The sequence below is a fragment of the Lissotriton helveticus genome, chromosome 5_1 (genome assembly GCF_964261635.1).
Source record: "Lissotriton helveticus chromosome 5_1, aLisHel1.1, whole genome shotgun sequence".
NCBI lineage: Eukaryota > Metazoa > Chordata > Amphibia > Caudata > Salamandridae > Lissotriton > Lissotriton helveticus.
The window spans coordinates 934,371,927-934,391,402 of NC_136065.1; the positions used below are offsets into that span (position 1 = coordinate 934,371,927).

Below are 19,476 nucleotides of genomic sequence, written 5' to 3' on the forward strand. Positions count from 1 at the left end.
TGCATTCACAGCCAATAACATCTGTAGGTGAGTTACACACTAAAACAGACTTTTCATTATAGTATTTATCTAAAGGGGGCTTCTCCTATCACAGAGAAGAAACAGATTCAGTGTATCTTCCATCATAAATTGCCACACGTTACTCATGAACTTGGCTGTATAATAAAATCAGTTTATTAAAAAATAATGTTGCCAATGTAACCAATCAGTAATAAAAGGGCCATACATGAATCCGGTTGTTTCTCACGTCTGTGCCATAGGTATGAGTCTGCGAAATGCACTCTACCGTTTGACCGCTCAATCCTCAGTTTCTCCCAGGGTTGACATCAGATACAGTGAATAAAACACTCCAATTTTACAATGGATTATTTACTTATGTAATGTCTGTCACTGGAATTGGGTGAATTAGTTGCTGGATGTGATGGGAATTTAATAGAAAGCCGATACGTTGATACTTGTAAAAAGCGCACCTTGGAGTTAAAAATTAAGTACGACATTTCTCAAAAGATTTCAGATTTCCTTTTGGAGTAACCAGGGAGAAATAGAAACTGTATTATTGATTTTAGGTTGCGCTTTGCACATTCCATGCATAACCATTTGTAGGTGCTAGAAGCAGCTGGTGAGCAAACTAATCTGAAAAAAATCTTACTCCTTGAGAAGTGGACAAGCTTTATTAATGAGTGTCTTACACTATGGGAATTGATAGATTGAAAGTGTTTTGAAATTTCAACATTGTAACCAGTTTTTTAACAATAAAGTATGTTTGTATGACTTCAGTGCTATTTAGCAATTGATTCAAATATTAGGTGAGATTTTCCTTTATGAATTGTATTATTGTGCGCCTTGTGAGGTACGACCTAGTTGTGAGTTGAACCTTGTATCCTGTTCCTTTCAAACCCAAGGTAATATTTGTTTTACTTGTCAAGAGTACCCTACTCTTTTGGCTACAACAAGGGGTCTCTCTCTCCTTTTTACATATTGTAACACATTGGGACAATAACTTAAGCCATGTTGTTGAGTACCAGTACTTTGCAACACATCGTAGTCGTGGCTTATAGGCGTGATGTTTTAGTGTAGAGTGCTGGGACTTATTCTTCATTCAAATGGAAAAGAGTATTTTATTCCCTAATAATATCTCGTCTTTTATCTTACCCTCTCTAGTGGTAGTGGATACACCTTTAACCATGCTTGTTTAATTGACAAACCCAGCAACCTCTGAGGCTCCCTAACCGGAGTTGTTCAACACTGTGGCCAACATTGACCTTGCCACAAGAGTATAAAGCTTGTTATCCAATGTATTGTGTGCAAATGTGAAATATCTCGCCACACATTAGTGACACTTGAAATCTAATTTTCTGTGAGTGCTTAGTATTGTTTCTTCACAGTGCGACCATGCCTTGCTTATTGTTTACCAAATAAAATATGTGAAAGAGAACAGACTGTCCTACTTTTTGTAAACAATATATGGCAATTGAGGACTGGTCAATTATATATTAAAAGGTCAAAAAGAGGCCACTCCTCCTTTTTAAAGGACGTTTAACAAATGTAAACTTGAGAATGTTTCTTGTAGAACCAAATGAAGCTAAAAATGGCATATTTCAATTTCTTCCAAAACGCATTCATAATATAACATATTGCCTTAAAAGTTTTAACTACGTTACCATTGTAATATTACACCTCAGTCAACAAAATCTGCAATGAGTCGTTTTGTTTTTATTAATAGCTGCAACAGGGAATAATGATTAGAACACACTCGGTTTTCAATTATTGTTTTATTGTTCAGCCCTAAATATTCAGATTGAGTCACCCTACCATGGACTTAAACCTCTAGTGCAGCGTCCACAACTTTTGACTTGCATAGTCATTTTATTTGTAACCAGGAATAGCTCTGCAGATGTGAATTATATCCACCGTCTCCTGTACTCTGCTGTTTTGTGCAAAATATTTCTCTTCCAGGACTGCTTCTTGTTACTCAGTTCAGATCTGTTGGGTCAGTCGTGGGACTTGTGTTTTTTTGACATAATAATCGCCCTTTTTCCAGAAATATTATCCTTCAGTTTCAGTTCTGTGGAAATCAATTGGATTTCTGAATGTTGCTATACAGTTCCTTGTACAAATGTCTGGCAGTGGCTGTTTCATTTTCTCTCACCTACAAATGCCTTTATTGGAAACAAGAATACTTTGCTCTATCTCAGTATAAAAGCAAATTATGATTTTGCTGCGAGTCCAACAAATTCTGATGTCTTTTTCAGAACCGTTATTATTATTAGACTGTTTAAGTTGATTTTTGTTTTTTTGGAGGTTAATAGCAAGCCTTAAGGACGTGTATAATGAAATACTTTCAGATCTTCTATTGAGGCAATATTATTGTTTCCTCCTTTCAAACGATTTCATTCACAGTAAGAATTATTGTTGTCCTTGTTTATCAGCAAAATCTCCTTTTGGATAATTATCAACCTTGTTGTAGACATGATAACAAATTGTTACATTTCAAGTTGGTTTATTTGCCTTTTGGGATGACACATCATTTTTTTATTTGTTTTTATTTATTTGGTGGATTTTGTTTAGTGCAAAGCTCACCCGGAAGAGGTATCTTGCTACTATTGTCCGCAGGGGAAAACTTTGGGTATCAAAAAGGAAATTTATTATGCATGCTGGCCTGATAGATGCATTAACTTCTGTACGTGAGTGGAGCTAAAATAAGCCTCTGATGGATAATAAAAATGTTGAATCTCAAAGTTCTGGCAGCTGCATTTTGAATGCTTTGCAACGTGGCAATAGATTTTGTTTTCTTGAAGACCTAAATAAACTGAGTCTCCAAAGTTTATACGTAACTGCATAAAGCTATTGATTCTCTGTTCAAATGAGAGAATGTGAAAAAGCCCAATAGTTGATGATACGTACAGATTCAAAGTGGAGGAAAATGGAAAGGGTTGCATAGACCCCACACTATCAAAAGAAGGTGCTTATCTAGTTAAGTGAACACAGAAGTGCTCTTGTGTACTTTATTACCGGTATTTTTGCAGATTTCCATATCAGTTAAGTTAGCCTGCCTAACTCCAAACCATAAAAGAACTGGGATAACTTAAACTGAGCGAGGCCTGTTTGGAGGACGTTTACTGTTACTAATGTAGTTTGCAAAACAAAATAATGTTTTGTTGGATGCTTATGTCGAATATTTTAGCAATTGATCTTGTGTCATTTGTATATTTTTTTAGTGTGGCTGTTGTTTCTAAATCGTTTGAGGGGATAACCAATAAAACAGAAGAGTGGTACGGTACACAGTACAAACAAGAAGCAATACCCGCTGAGGTCTTACAGGTCAGTCGATAATGTTCACTTTAGAAGAGCACATTTGTTTATTTTGACCTTTTGATTAGTTGTTACTTAGGTTTCCATAAAATCTTAATTTGAAATTATGTGCAATGAATATGGTCAATGTGATAATAATGTTACCATTACAAATAGTGTATAAAAGAAAATCTTTTGAGTAGTGTGTCATAACACGGAATTCCTTAAAATTCGAAAAAAGTACATTTTAACAGATGCATATATGTATCTCAGTTTCGGTGCCCTTTAACATGGCAGTTTTATGTTGGTTATCTCCAGGGGCATTGCTGTGTTCTCCCTGAAGCTCACTATTCTTTCAAGGTGTTCTTTGTCTCTTATTATTTTCCCCATTGAGCTATGAACAAACATGGCACTTATTTAAAGTTTCAACATTGTACAATGAACGGATCATAATTGGTTACTTAAAATTAATTAGCAAGTAAAGTTAGACAGTGAGATAATATTTCTCAGTCTTTTTACCCCCTCACTATGTCTATACCTATACCCCTTCAGTTATGCCCGCTCAGTCTGGATCTATAGAATTGATTCCGACCAGTCATACACTTTTTAGGTTTCGCCTGGCGTCCGCTGCGCAGCAGCGTTCGCGCAGGCGAAATCTGTTGATCTACATTATGTGGCAATGTCCCGCCTTAGTCTACCATTGGCTAGCTCCATAAATGGAGGCTAGCCATTGGCAGACATTGCTGTCCGTCACTCTTTGCCCGTCCGGACGCGAATCGGTGGCGTTCCCGTGCCTTTTTTTAAGTCCCGCCCCCTTCTTTCGTCAGCCGCCCCTTTTTTCGTCACGGCTTTTGTCGCCCGCCCTCCGCCCCTTTTTTCGTCACTGCATTCCGCCCCCTTCTTTCGTCAGCCGCCCCTTTTTTCGTCACGGCTTTTGTCGCCCGCCCTCCGCCCCTTTTTTCGTCACTGCATTTGTTTGTCGCCCCTCTGCTTTTTGATTACCCTTTCCCGCCCCCCCCTCCCGCTGTTCGTTCCTTTCCCGCCCCCCCTCCCGCTGTTCGTTCCTTTCCCGCCCCCCCCCGGTTTTCGTTCCGTTCCCTCCCCCCACCCCTCCCGCTCTTGTGTGCTCGTAGGTGCTTGTTCTCATTTGTTTGCAGGAGTCTCGCTCGCAGCTGGGAGGGAGCGCGTGGAGTGAGCGCTGCAGCAGTGCGAGGGAGGCTTCGAGGCGGCGCTTGTGTCTTCATAGCGTCTGCGCTCCCAGGGCTCCTGCCCACAGCTCATCCGGAGGGTCCTCTCCCTGTGAGATGCCACCGCCTCTACCCTCGCAGATCTGCCCGCAGGAGGGTCACCGGCGTCGCTGCGTCTCCTGCCCGCCGGAGGACTTGAACCCACGCCTCGGATCCGGGCCGCTCTCTGGTAGCTGCTGCTGGCTCAGGGATCACCATGGGGGACGTAATTTCCACTCACCTGGACGAGGGCAGGCGGCAGTACATCTCCGGTAAGAACCAGTGCCACGTGCCGCTGCCCCCACTGGGAGGGGGCTGTGAGGAATAGGGGTGAACGCACTACAGACCATGCACGCATGTTCATTAATGTATCCGCTGTGCTGGGCCCGCCCAAGGAACGTGGCCGGTTTCTACTCCAGACATACGGGCAGGGCACCTTCAGTTCTCCAGGCTGTGCAGGGAGTCCGGTCGCTGAGAGACGGGCACTCTGAGCGCAGCATTGTAAGATTGCATAGTCTCCGAAACGTACTCAGACCGGCCCCTGAGATGTAATCACTGTGATCATGTTTAAAGGTACTCTGTGTGCAGTGAGCGTTATTCACACTGTACAGTGGGGTGAGTAACACCGCTGTTGCTCACTATGAGAGGTGTCGGCGTGCGCCAAGAGTAAGTGACCACGGAGGGTTACTCGCAGTGAGACTTCATAGGCATGAAGGGTGCGCTCTGACAGCATCATTGAGGATTACTAGGATGCGCAATCGTACTGAGAATTTCCCTGGCTGGTCACTTCGAGTTCTTTAGACTAGTCACTGGGGGTTATTTATTCAGAATAGCCGCTGACATGTCCCCAGGATGGGATCTCCAGACAAATTGAAACTGGTCACCGAATGTTGCCCAGAATGCTCACAGGGATTTATGCTGCATGGCCAGTAAACAGCTCGCAGTGGTCACTGAGAGATGCAGAGTGGTCACTGAGCTCTGCACAGAGTGCTCACTGAGAGAGGCAGAGCGCTCACTGTGCGTGCATGTGACTGCTCCAGTGTGTGCGTGCATGTGACTGCTCCAGAGTGTGTGTGTGTGTGACTGTTCCAGGGTGTGTGTGTATGTGACTGCTCCAGAGTGTGTGTGTGTGTGTGACTGCTCCAGAGTGTGTGTATGTGACTGCTCAAGAGTGTGTGTATGTGACTGCTCCAGAGTGTGTGTGTGTGTGTATGTGACTGCTCCAGAGTGTGTGTGTGTGTGTATGTGACTGCTCCAGAGTGTGTGTGTGTGTGACTGCTCCAGAGTGTGTGTGTGTGTGTATGTGACTGCTCCAGAGTGTGTGTGTGTGTATGTGACTGCTCCAGAGTGTGTGTGTGTGTGTGTGTGTGTGTGTGTGTGTGTGTGTGTGTGTGACTGCTCCAGAGTGTGTGTGTGTGTGTGTATGTATGAGAAAAAGAAGGGGTATCCCCGACTAGAGTTCCTAAATTCGGGATATATAACTGTTTGTGAAGACAATAATTAGGAACATAGGTATGGAGCGGACGGCCACTGACATTAAACTAGGAAAACTGAATCATAAACAAAGTGCATGGTACAAATAGGGTTTGTGCATTTTATTGAACAATAATTTATAAAAATAGAAAAACAATATTTTATACATTTATTATATTTGCTTTTATATTTTATACATTCTGCAGATGCATGAGATTGTGCATGTTTCTTTCATGCAGATTTTAATATAATACATTACAGTTTTAATATTGTGTGACTGATTATTTAAAAAAACATGGCTAATGATTGTAATTACTACTACTACGCGCGTTTCGGCTGTTTAGCCTTCATCAGGAAGCCATGATGATTTGTTCAGAAGTACCAGAGGCTGATTAGTACAGTGTCCTGTGATATTGTCACTGGAGTAGTTGGTAAGGTATCTTAGGGTGTTGGTAATGAAAGGTTGCACTCTATGTATAGACTGGGTCGGTGACTACCATTAGTTGGATAATTGTAGATGAATGACCATCGGCATAATAGATACAAAGCTATTTATGAGCTACGCTACGTGCTCCGGTGAAAAGGTCTCTTGGTCTCGAATTACGGTAACGGTCGGGATGCAGTGATTAAACTTGTCAGCAATTTATCTGAAACTAATTTTAGGATCCGATGTGTGCTCTAATGATGGAGTCTCTCTATTTGCAGTAAGCAGATTCGTGGGCATACAGTCCGGGACCTAGATGAAAATAGTCTGATGTGAAGGTCCGGCGTGTGTCCCGATCGTGGATTCTTGCTGATTCGCTTTCCGGCCGTCATACAATGTGTGTATGTGACTGCTCCAGTGTGTATGTGACTGCTCCAGTGTGTGTGTGTGTGACTGCTCCAGTGTGTGTGTATGTGACTGCTCTGGTTGTGTGTGTGGGGCTCTGGGTGTGTGTGTGTGTGTGTGGCTCTGGGTGTGGCTGGCACTGGGTGTGTGTGGCTAGCTCTGGGTGTGTGTGTGTGTGTGTGTGTGGCTCTGGGTGTGTGTGTGGTAGTAATTGCTGTCTGCTGAGCTCGTCCGTAGGGTACAATAGTTCTCACATTTGCGAGAGATTAAGCTATTGGCAATGTAAATGACAATGCCATTTATTTATCTGTTTTCAAAACCAACACATAAATACAAATTTTGTCATTTACAATGCCAATAGCTCTAACTTCTCCAAAGGCGAAACCGTTGCATTGTAAATGCTTGTTTGCAAGCTGAAGATGTTGGAGATTGACAGTCTCTGCATAATTCTGCAGGGCCCTGAAAAGCCTCTTGAATAAGTGTTTTAGGTTTTGGCCATGGACACGGTCAGTCTGACCTGGTGTGGTAAATAAATAAATAATACCCTATTTTTGGATGAATGAATGAATAACAGATAGCTCAATAAATAAGAGTCAAGATTCGAGGTAGTAGGAGTTTCTGCAGGTTTATTACAGCATAAGGACAGGATCAGGACAACCTGCATAGGAATAGGACAATAAGGCCCAGCAGAACAAAAAAGGATCCCAGCAGCTGCTGGGGCTGGGTCTGGGATGAGCGCGCTAACATTCAATAACATAACATTGATATATATACATAGCGCAAACACATAGCATTACATTGCAGTAGGCGTAACAGTGGGTGGAGTAGAAGGCGTGACTCGTAACAGTCGCGAGAGATAACAGTAAAAAGAGGTGTAACTGGGAGTTTACTCAGACATGTGATGCAAAACGTAACAGAATATGTCATGAATGGGCGGAAACATTGGAGGGGGCTACCTAAGGAGCCGGGACCTCTAACCTAATGGTGCGCGAAAACTAGCAATGACGTGTTACTAGGAGAAGCTGGGGGCTACGAACTCTGTGCTAGGAGCAGAGACTAGAGTCTAGAGGGTCGGAGCGACATGTACCTAAACCCTATCTGGTATCTGATGTTTAGGGAACATGTTGATATAAACTAGAAGTCATGAGGGGAGAGGCTAACTTGACTCTAAGACTGGACCATGCATTATTCTACATGTAGGGCGTGATGAAGAATACTAAATGACCATTAAATACAGTATTTCTCTAACGTGGAGCCGAGAAGGCTAGACAATGACGGAAACTATTGATGCAGTTCAGTAGCTTAGGAATGCAGAGGAGGAGGACTGAACTGATAGCAGGAACTATAACATACTTTTGGCAGACTCAGAGGCAGAGCCGGGGTGCACCGGGCACTGCGAGGCAGGAAGTAAGTGAAGGGTCGAGGATACAGGTGGGGGCTGTATCGCTCCTCAGCGAGGCTTTCAGGAGACAGGAGCTGAATCTGTGGTCCGGGCCCTTTTGAGGCCTGGAAACGGGGACTTTATAATTGAATAACGTGCACACTGAGAAACGTGGCAACGTAGCTTTACATAGGCCTGATATTCGTAGTATTCACGAGGACCGGAAAATAGCACACAACTGCAATTGCGTCATTAATCAGAAATGGGGAATAACATATGCATATTGATCATGCACACATAACATATGATGGATGAGGCGTAGGGACACAGAACATGGCAAAATTTACTTTTCCACATTCCCTCCTTGTCACTACGTTTCCATCAGGAAACATCAATATTCATGATACCGTCTATCATTTCATACAGTACCATTTGCTCGTCTCGAATTGTCTTGGAACGGGATTTAGAACGGGGCTTGGGACTAGGAATACAAGAGGTAGCACACATGCTGCAAATCGCAGGGCCACATTGTATACAGAGGCAGCAGCTAAATATGATCGCTACTGCAATACCTAGGAAGGACAGGACTTTCCATCCCCATGCGGAAATTACATTCCAGAACCAACCGGACCATGTCCAGGTGCCTGGATCTTGGTGTAACAGATGGGCAATTTTATGGAGTCTGGTTATAGCTGAATAAACAGACGGCGCGTTATTTGGAATGAAAATGCAACAACTGGATCCGAGAATTCTACAGGCCCCGCCCCTATCGGCCAGTATGACGTCAAGGACGAGACGATTCTGTAAAACGACAATTCTCATAAAGGATTGTTCTTCAGTTAAGTTACCTAGAGCGGAGGCAGTCTCATCTACTACTGCTTCAAGGGTTCTTGTTAACCTACGAATAAGCTTACTATTTACAACTGTACCTAAATAAGGGAAAACACCTTTATCTATATCAATGAATTGCTCTGCGGCGGTTTCAGTATAATCGACAATCGGGAGATTTCTCTTGTGTCTAGTGTGTACTAAGAAAGAATTCCTATGATAATCAGGTGGGGCTAGAAAAACAGGTGGCAGTAGGAAAGCAATGTAACAGGTTCCTTCCCAATCGAGGGGCAGACGGACATATGCAGTTTGACCACAAACAAAATAAGAATGACGTGAAGCTTTAAAAATAGATTTCCTACTGTCACTGTACTTGATAACAGTAGTACATTCACTATGACCTATATGTACAGAACCATAACTTTGGACACATAATTCGCCTTTGACTGGTAGTACTGAAATAGCGGGTGAGTCTGGAGTAGTATCAGACTGAACATTCAGGACCATGAAATTCGACGAATAATTTCCTATATTATATACTTCGTTTTCTAGATCTAAACCTGTTCTGTGGGGGAAACCTTGCTTGTCTGGGAAACATGTACTGTTAAGAAAAGACATATCTGTTGAGGATGACGTTAGCGTGGACCATGCTCCACACGAACCATTGTGTGAGAATGGATAAGGAAACAGTGGCAGAACTCCCTCCGGTGTCTGGAAAGGGGGGAGTCGACCACACACCCAACAATTTGTGGCATTGCTGGTCTGGTGTGAATAATGTAACATACGGATGAATGTGTTATTACGCATGGCGAGGCGGTATGAATATTCGTGAGGAGGCAGATCACTAAACGTGTGCTCTACTGTAGCATGAGCAGACATATTTACATGAGGAACTGGAAAACACAGATAGAAAGCATAGCTGGTGCAGGAAATCATTATGCTGAGAAATAACACGAAACTCAGAAAAACGATACATTGAAGCGAACTTCGACTGACTCTCTCACTATGGGGGTCTATTTTATACATGTCAGAAACAATTTAACCGTTTCACCTAGGGGAGGACTTATACAATCAAACTGGCTGACTTATTAGACCTGAGCTTTAACTTATACTCCTGTTGCGGAGTTTTCTCTAACAAGGGAGGGGTTGTAATAATGTTCGGTGCGGGACAGTCCTTTAAAACAATGTTCTGGCAATCCTTTGAATCCTGGGAAATGTTCTTGGCAATGTCTTTGAAGACTGGCTTTGGTCCTTGGAAAAGTTTTACGTGAGAAAGATGAACCCACCCCTTCCTGCCTTCCAACTTGACGGCAGTTCGGGTGGTCAAGAGGACCTGACGTGGCTCCTTCCAACGTGGTTCCAGCGGACTTGATCTGTCAAAATTTCTGATCATCACCAAGGATCCTGGAACGATCTCGTGCGGTGCCACCTCGGTATTGTCTGGAAATGCGGCGGCAACCTGTGAACGACATGAGTTGAGGGCAGACATCAAGGAAGCTAGGTAATCTGTCAGCATATTACATGAAACATCGGTAATACTTCGGGGTCTAGGAGTACCCCACATGTTAGGGGGGCGGCCGAAAACGACCTCATACGGGGACAGACCTGATCTGGAATGTGCGACCATACGCATGTAAAACAGAGCGACTGGCAAAGCTACTAACCAGTCCACACCCTTGTCTTTACAGATTTTTGCTATACGGATTTTCAGAGTCTGATTATGTCTCTCGACTAGTCCAGCTGCTTCTGGATGGCGTACACAATGGAACTTCCACTGGTACCCTAACAAAAGGGAAACGTGTTTCATGAGTTCGGATGAGAATGGCTGGCCGTTATCAGAATATACGACTCTAGGGAGTCCATATCTAGGGAAGAATTCACGAACCAACTGCTTGGCAGTGGTCGCGGCTGTGTAATCTGGGACTGGATATGCTTCTGTCCATCTGGACAAGGCACATACAACTACAAGGACATACTTGAAACCTCGACATCGCTCCATTTGAATATAATCCATCTGGAGGACCTCAAAAGGATGGTCAGGGGGCTGGAAACCACCTTGTTCCACCGGGACACTTTTACCTGGATTAAACTGACAACATATCATACAGGTACGGACTTTCTGCTTGGCTGCAGCTCGTAAATGCTTGTTGAACCAAATGTTCTGGATACTGTCTAACATAGCTTTTTCTCCTAAATGTGCTGGACTATGTGCGGTATTGATAATGACTTGAACCATAGAATCGGGGAGAAACCATGTGGCTCTACCCTTCGTTAACCATCCTTGATCTGTCTGGACCCCTCCTTGTACAGACCATTTCTTGATTTCATCGGGGGTAGCATGTAACTGGATATCTATGACATCTTGTGTAGGGTCCTTAACTGTCATGCATGTAGTCAGATCTGGAGTATGTGTCTTGTTTACTGGAATGTCTGGAGTCTGTGCTGTAAGCTTGGCTGTGCGGTCTGCTAAATCATTACCTTGGGAAATAATGTCAGTGACTTTCGTATGTGCTTTGCACTTCATGATAGCAATAGATGTCGGTAAATGTATGGCATCTAACAGGGCTTGAATAAGGAGACCATGCTGAATCTTGGTTCCATGAGAAGTCATAAAACCTCTCTCCTGCCAGAGCACTCCGAAGTCGTGTACAACTCCGAATGCGTAACGTGAATCTGTGTAAACATTAACCTTCAGGTTCTTGGCATGTATACAGGCTTGTGTCAGAGCAACTAGCTCTGCTGCTTGAGCGGACAGAGTATCAATACGGTGTGTTTCAATAACTTCAGTGTCAGTAGTCACTGCATACGCGGCGACTAGTTCTCCTGTACTAGTTCTCATACATGAACCATCCACATAAAGTGTCAGGTCAGGATCTGGTAATGGAATGTCTGTCAGGTCTTGTCTTGGCTTTGTCGTAATGTTAACTACTTCCACACAATCATGTGGGTCTGGATTTGAATTAACTGATGGTAACAGTGTAGCAGGATTCAGAACGTTGCAGCGTCTAATTTCTATGTGTGACTGGAACAGTGTCAATTCATAACCTGTTAAACGTGCAATTGTCAAGTGCTGAGTTTGTGTTCGGTTTAAAAGAACTTCTACTGAATGTGGAACTTGTACTGTCAGGGAATGTCCTAAAACTATGGAATCACTTTGTCTGATAGCTAGTGCTGTGGCTGCAACTGACTTGAGGCACGCAGGCAACGCCTGGGCGACTGGATCTAATGTGCTCGAAAAATAAGCACAGGGCTTGTATTGACCTGCTTGATCTTGTGTGAGGACAGATAATGCTGTACCTTCGCGTTCAGTAACGAAAAGTGTAAAAGGCTTACTGTAGTTCGGTGTAGCTAGAACTGGAGCTTGACATAGGGCTTTCTTTAACTCGTTGAAACTAAGTGTATGTTCAGATGTCCAAGGGAGGACAGTCGATACGGCTGCCTCCTGTGTCGTTAACTGTATCAGTGGCTTGGCTAGGAATGCATACTGGGGAATCCATTGTCTACAATAAGAAGTAAGGCCGATAAAAGCACGTACCTCCTTCTGGGTTCTGGGCTGGGGAAGACTCGCTATTAACTGGATACGGTCTGGTGTCAACTGCCTACCCCTCTTGGACAGCAAGTGTCCTAAGTATACCACTTGCTGGACACAGAATTGAAGCTTCGAAGGTGACACTTTGTGCCCCATCTCGGCTAGAAAAATACAGAACTGTAAGTGATGCTCGCTCGCAAGCACGTTCAGAACGGGCTGTGATCAGTAGATCATCGACATACTGGAGCAGGGCAGTGTCAGTTGGCATGTGAATATTGTCTAGTTGTCTCTTGAGTGCTTGACTGTAAATACTAGGGCTTTCTGTGAAACCTTGAGGAGCGCGTGTAAACATATAGCTCCTTCCATTTAAACAGAATCCGAAAAGAAACTGGCTGTCTGGATGAATTGGAACACTGAAAAATGCATTCTTGAGGTCAATAACAGTGAAAAACATAGCTTCGGAATCAATGGCTGTTAACAGGGAAGAAATATCTGGGACAACTGGATACTGAGGAATAATACATTTATTAAGCTCTCGTAAATCAATCACTAATCGATATACTGGGGGTGCATTTGGATCAGTACGTTTCATGACTGGAATGATCGGAGAATTACATACATTGGAGTCAGTTTCTACAACTACTCCTTGAGCCATGAGCTCGTCAATAATTTTTGATAAGGCTGCTACAGCCTCAGGTGGCAATCTGTACTGTCTGATTCGGGGTAACACTACACCTGGCTTGAGAGTCACACGATAGGGTGTGATTTGCATGTAACCTACATCAGTTGGACCTTGCGCCCATAGATGCTGCGGAACATTAGACAATCTTGAATCAAAATCTCGTAATACATAGTGACCCTTAAAGTCACGTAGGAACAGACGTATTCCCTCTGGGGAACAGCAAATAACTGCACCTAATTCTTTCAATGTCTTAATGCCTAATAGATTTTCTGGACATGACTTAGTAAGTAACAGATCAGTAGTACGGGACAATGGACCTACTTCTAGAGTAACTGGCTTTGAAATCTCATTAACTATGGGTTTTCCTGAAAATCCAAGGGAAACATTTCTTGAGCCTGAGAGCGGAGCCCCTGGAACTTCGGCGTGACTAATTGTGGTCCTACTTGCCCCTGTATCGATCAAAAACTTTCTGTCTTTCCCTAATACTTGGCTGTGAACATAGGGACCTTCTTGGTCTACAGGTATCTCGATGAGAGGCAAGCCTACCTCCCTCTCTAGGCTGTTTCATGAATATGACTGGTACTCTGGATACTCAGACTGTGCATACTGGTACATCTGCTGCGTGACATGCTGTGTTGCAGCAATAGGCTGCGGTACTGTAACTGTCTGTTGTGCATTCTGTGGCTGAGGAATCTGTGAAACTTGTTCTTGTCTAGGCGGACGTGGTCTTTCTTTAGTCTTACCAGTAGCTATATTATGTTTCAGAACTGCACACTCGTTTATAAAATGACCTGGCTGTTTACAATAATTGCAGTTCCCTTTAACGGGAGCTGCAGGATGACTGGCTTGATTCGGACCCCTCTTCTGACTGTCTTGAGGAATAGATTGTGCAACTAGCACTTTCATTTTCGTGTCTTTCATACGTTTTCTTTCGTGTTCTTGCTCTTCTCTGATTCTATTCTGGTGATACTGGAGCATCTGGAGCATCTGGGACGGAGTATTTGCTTGCCAGGTGCTTTCGACTTTCAAAACTCGGTTTTTAATTTGTGGACTTGAATTCTCGACTAATTTGGTAACGAAAAGATGAGGGTATGACTCACTACTTGTCTTGAGACCACTGTTAATACTGAAACATTTCTCGAATCTAGAATAAAAATCACTAATGTCTTCATCTTGTTTCTGTTTACAGGCTGAGATTGCATCCCAGTCTTCTTTCCTAGTTGTCAATAATCTGGGTAAAACTTGAATCAATAATTCTGGTAATTCTTTACATTTATCTCCAAGACCGGTACCTGGTACTCGTGCCTTGTCTTCAGCTTCTAGAGCTGCCCAATCGATCTTTTTCTCTCCCACCTCCCATTCTTTTTCTTTTAACTTTTCATACACCCCTGCGGGTAGCAGGACCTTTAACATTTTAATGATATCTGGGTAAGTGTATTCTCCCATACGGAGCATGTCTTTTAATTCTCTATGGAACCCTGCTGGATCTTTGTCATGACAGGGAATTAATTTCTTCATTTCTAGAAGTTCCATCTTTGATATCGGAGTGTATACAAACACTCGTTGCATTACGCCACCCGCCCCTTGGACTGGGTGGACTTCTCGTAACGGATTCTGTCTGTCTATATAGAATGGTTTACTTTCTGGGGGTGAGACATGAACAAAATGCGGGTTCAGGAACGTTCTATACTTATGGCGCTGTTCTAGAATGACACTAATTAAATCGGTACCTAGGCCTCTCCATCTGTACTGGAGTAACTCGTTCAGGATATCATGCAACGGACCTGGATCAGAATGTTGACCCTCATACAAAGTAATGAGGTGCTGGATCATATACATACCCACCAGTCGTTGCTCGGCTGGGGGCAGTTTCAGAAACATTTGTGCCACTATTTCGTCTGGAAAAGTGGTAGAATCAGTAATCCATCGGACTGCTGATCGGGCTAGTTCTTGTTCGTGCATGGTACTTAATTCGCTATAACCGACTCGTGATTTCAGAATGTGATCGGTAGCTTGAAATGCTTGTTCTAGAGAACCTTGTTCTGGTGCTGGATGATGAAAAACAGACTTGGGTTCTAGGCGTAAATGGCGATCTGGAAATCTGGATTTTCCTACATACGCTATTCTGGCGGGATTCTCGTCTTCCTCTTCAGGATCAGAGATACTTTCTTTCTCGCTTACTTGTGCTGCTTTACGCTGTTCGTGTAACCTTATTATTTCTTTACGAATTTTCTTGTACATACTTTCCATGGCACTAATGGTCTTGTGCTTACCCTCGGCTATATTATCACTCCACCTTGTTAGGATTCTCATTTCGGCGGGATCTTTAGACGGGTAATCTTGTTCTCTTATTAGACAATTGATCAGGAACTTTAATATCATGAGCTGAATCTCGGCTTTCCTTTGAGACATAATCTCGCCAATACTTTCTGGATCATCCCCTGTACGGATGAAACGATATATTCTGTCTAGATCTTCTTTCATATTCGGCAAGGTGACTAGATACTCGGTCACCCTCCTTACACGTACGGAATATAAAACCATATTATATTCGCCTGGAACTGGATCATAAACACATTCGTTAAGGGCTTGCCTGATTTCTGTAACAGACTTATTACTTTTAGGAGTACGCTGTGATGCTTGAGCATGTAATTCGAGTGCTGTTAAACGCTTGTGTGGCGGCGGGGTTTGAGGAGGACCTCCTCCTGCGGCCCCTAGACTAGAATCGTCGACTGACATTCTTCGTGCTTGCAGGGTCGGTAATTGTAACGTGGGCTGAACTTGTATGACAGGCTGACCCGGGGGTACCGTAACAGGTACTCCGGTGTCTGGAGAAACGGGAAGTGCCTGATTTACAGGGACTGGTGGAGCGCGAACTGGATTTGCATATTCTGGAACTGTATCATCCAAATAGGATGAAATAAAAATATCAGCTGCGGTCGGTTTGTGACGTAGCTTGGTCGGAACTAATGGTGGCGGGAAATTACTGGATGCCTCTGGGGTTGCTTTTGGCAAGCCTTCGGCAAGGAGAGGATACATACCCTTCATAAGGGCATGCCTCTGTCTGTCTGACTGTTCGGTTTTGACTTGTTCACCTATCTCGATTAATTCTCTTTCTTGGGCTCGTTCTTGGGATTCTCTACTTAACTCTGACTTTCTGACTTCCTTTTCCGTTCTTCTATGCGCTTCCTTACGCCATAACTCGATGGCATCTTTCTGTGACTGTCTGGCTTTCTTTTTCCATAATGCTTCTTCTACTCGCATGATACATTCGGCATCCCATGTACCCGATACGGGCCATCTATACTTTTCTTCCAACTGTTTGGTATACTCTACCCATAAATCTAGATACAATATGGCGCTTATGCCATGTTTCTGATACATAAAGTGACCTGGACTGTCCCTAGGCGGAACAGGAACTGCTGCTTCCAGCAGACCCTTTCTAGTTTTTAACTGACGTAAGTTGGAAAAGAGCGGCATTCTAAACTTGAATCGGAACACAATACAATACACGAAAAACAATAACAATTGGGAAAAACAATTCAGGCATACCACGACATTGGAAATACATTGAACAACATTATAAATAACAGTTCGAACAGGATACTACCTGAAAATACTGAAAACAGAAACAGAACAGAATTCTCGAGAACGGAACAGACTGGAGTTACTGGATGCACTGTTGTAACAGTACGGAACATACCGGTCCCATAAAGGAACACATCAAGACCCGTATCCACCTAGGTGAACACTTCGTTTGTGAGCTTGGGTACCACCAACCCACGGACCAGGAGTCAATTTAGACTGACCCTGTCTAGACACTACCCCAGCAATGGTACTCACCGGGCAGCACGGAACGGAAGGCCTCGGACGGGACTGGACTACGACGACGAACTTCGGACTTCGGACCTCAGTTACGGGTGGACCTCCGGATACCTCGGACCTTGGACTCTCGGCTTGGGCTCTGGTCGGGACTCGCCGCGTTCCTCCACCGTCTCGTTCGGATGCTGGACCGCCTCCTCCGTCTCCTCCGTGGGCCTGAGGGATACTTGAAGCAGAAATATCTGCACTTGGCCAGTATGGTTCCGTCACGACTGCAGAGGGTCAGGGGGTCGGCGTGGCTTCACCGACGCGTGGGGAAAGGGCAAGTCCCTATTCGGGCGCCATTATGTGGTAAATAAATAAATAATACCCTATTTTTGGATGAATGAATGAATAACAGATAGCTCAATAAATAAGAGTCAAGATTCGAGGTAGTAGGAGTTTCTGCAGGTTTATTACAGCATAAGGACAGGATCAGGACAACCTGCATAGGAATAGGACAATAAGGCCCAGCAGAACAAAAAAGGATCCCAGCAGCTGCTGGGGCTGGGTCTGGGATGAGCGCGCTAACATTCAATAACATAACATTGATATATATACATAGCGCAAACACATAGCATTACATTGCAGTAGGCGTAACAGTGGGTGGAGTAGAAGGCGTGACTCGTAACAGTCGCGAGAGATAACAGTAAAAAGAGGTGTAACTGGGAGTTTACTCAGACATGTGATGCAAAACGTAACAGAATATGTCATGAATGGGCGGAAACATTGGAGGGGGCTACCTAAGGAGCCGGGACCTCTAACCTAATGGTGCGCGAAAACTAGCAATGACGTGTTACTAGGAGAAGCTGGGGGCTACGAACTCTGTGCTAGGAGCAGAGACTAGAGTCTAGAGGGTCGGAGCGACATGTACCTAAACCCTATCTGGTATCTGATGTTTAGGGAACATGTTGATATAAACTAGAAGTCATGAGGGGAGAGGCTAACTTGACTCTAAGACTGGACCATGCATTATTCTACATGTAGGGCGTGATGAAGAATACTAAATGACCATTAAATACAGTATTTCTCTAACGTGGAGCCGAGAAGGCTAGACAATGACGGAAACTATTGATGCAGTTCAGTAGCTTAGGAATGCAGAGGAGGAGGACTGAACTGATAGCAGGAACTATAACATACTTTTGGCAGACTCAGAGGCAGAGCCGGGGTGCACCGGGCACTGCGAGGCAGGAAGTAAGTGAAGGGTCGAGGATACAGGTGGGGGCTGTATCGCTCCTCAGCGAGGCTTTCAGGAGACAGGAGCTGAATCTGTGGTCCGGGCCCTTTTGAGGCCTGGAAACGGGGACTTTATAATTGAATAACGTGCACACTGAGAAACGTGGCAACGTAGCTTTACATAGGCCTGATATTCGTAGTATTCACGAGGACCGGAAAATAGCACACAACTGCAATTGCGTCATTAATCAGAAATGGGGAATAACATATGCATATTGATCATGCACACATAACATATGATGGATGAGGCGTAGGGACACAGAACATGGCAAAATTTACTTTTCCACACTGGAAAAAAAGAAAACACCTAACAACCACTGTAAACACATGGCTAAGGGACCAGGTTTTTCCCTCCACATAATACGGCATTAGAATATCAGCATTTCAGGTTATGTAGAATGACGTTGAATGCAGACTGTTTTTGTTGTTAACTTTTGTTTTGTTGTGATTGTGGACAAACAGCCTTTAAAGTCGACCTGAAGTGTGTGTCTGTATTAAGTGTCTAAATTTATGCTTGGTGTTCAACTTACAGAATTACTAAAATAAAAAAACGTTTATTATGCCATAGCTTTGGCTTAAGTTCAGTTGATGCACACCTTTCAGAGCAAGCATCTCAAGACTTGAGGCTCATGCATGGAGGATGCCATTTCAAACTTGGAATTAACTAAATTAGCACATTATTCCAATTCTCAATTTCATTTTCACCTGAACATGAGTCACAGGTCATTGATCCATCAACGGTCCGTTCTGAATGATATTTTTGAAGCACAACCCAATATACATTGCTAAAAGATTGAAAGTCAAAAGTCTATTAGTCTCTTCTGGGTCCTCGACATAGAAATATTCTAAGGCACATAGTATTCTGTGCTGAAGTGTGACAAACCTTATAGTGTCAAAGGGGGCAATGACCGGCATCACACTCTGCTTCCACAAAAGATGATACACCTCAGCTTGGGACCAAAATTAACTTCAATGCTGAGAAGACCTCAGATGGCTACTTCTAGTTTTGACATAAAAAACATTCAAAACCCAATTGTCTTCCAAAAATTACTGTGAATATTGTACATTCCTTTAAAGCCCTTAGTTTGTATGTCATCCCTTGGTATCCTAGACTGGAGAAACAAAGAAGAGGTAGGCTCC

General features: G+C 43.6%; 1 protein-coding gene across 2 annotated transcripts in view; it reads left to right on the forward strand.

The window, feature by feature from the left end:
- The window catches only part of IDE (insulin degrading enzyme), a 1,242,012-nt gene that overhangs the window by 635,586 nt on the left and 586,950 nt on the right, over positions 1-19,476 (forward strand). For both annotated transcript variants that reach the window (XM_078643408.1, XM_078643410.1), the window contains exon 12: positions 3,219-3,321. In XM_078643408.1, the coding sequence (XP_078499534.1) occupies positions 3,219-3,321 (103 nt within the window). The remainder of the gene's footprint in view (positions 1-3,218; positions 3,322-19,476) is intronic.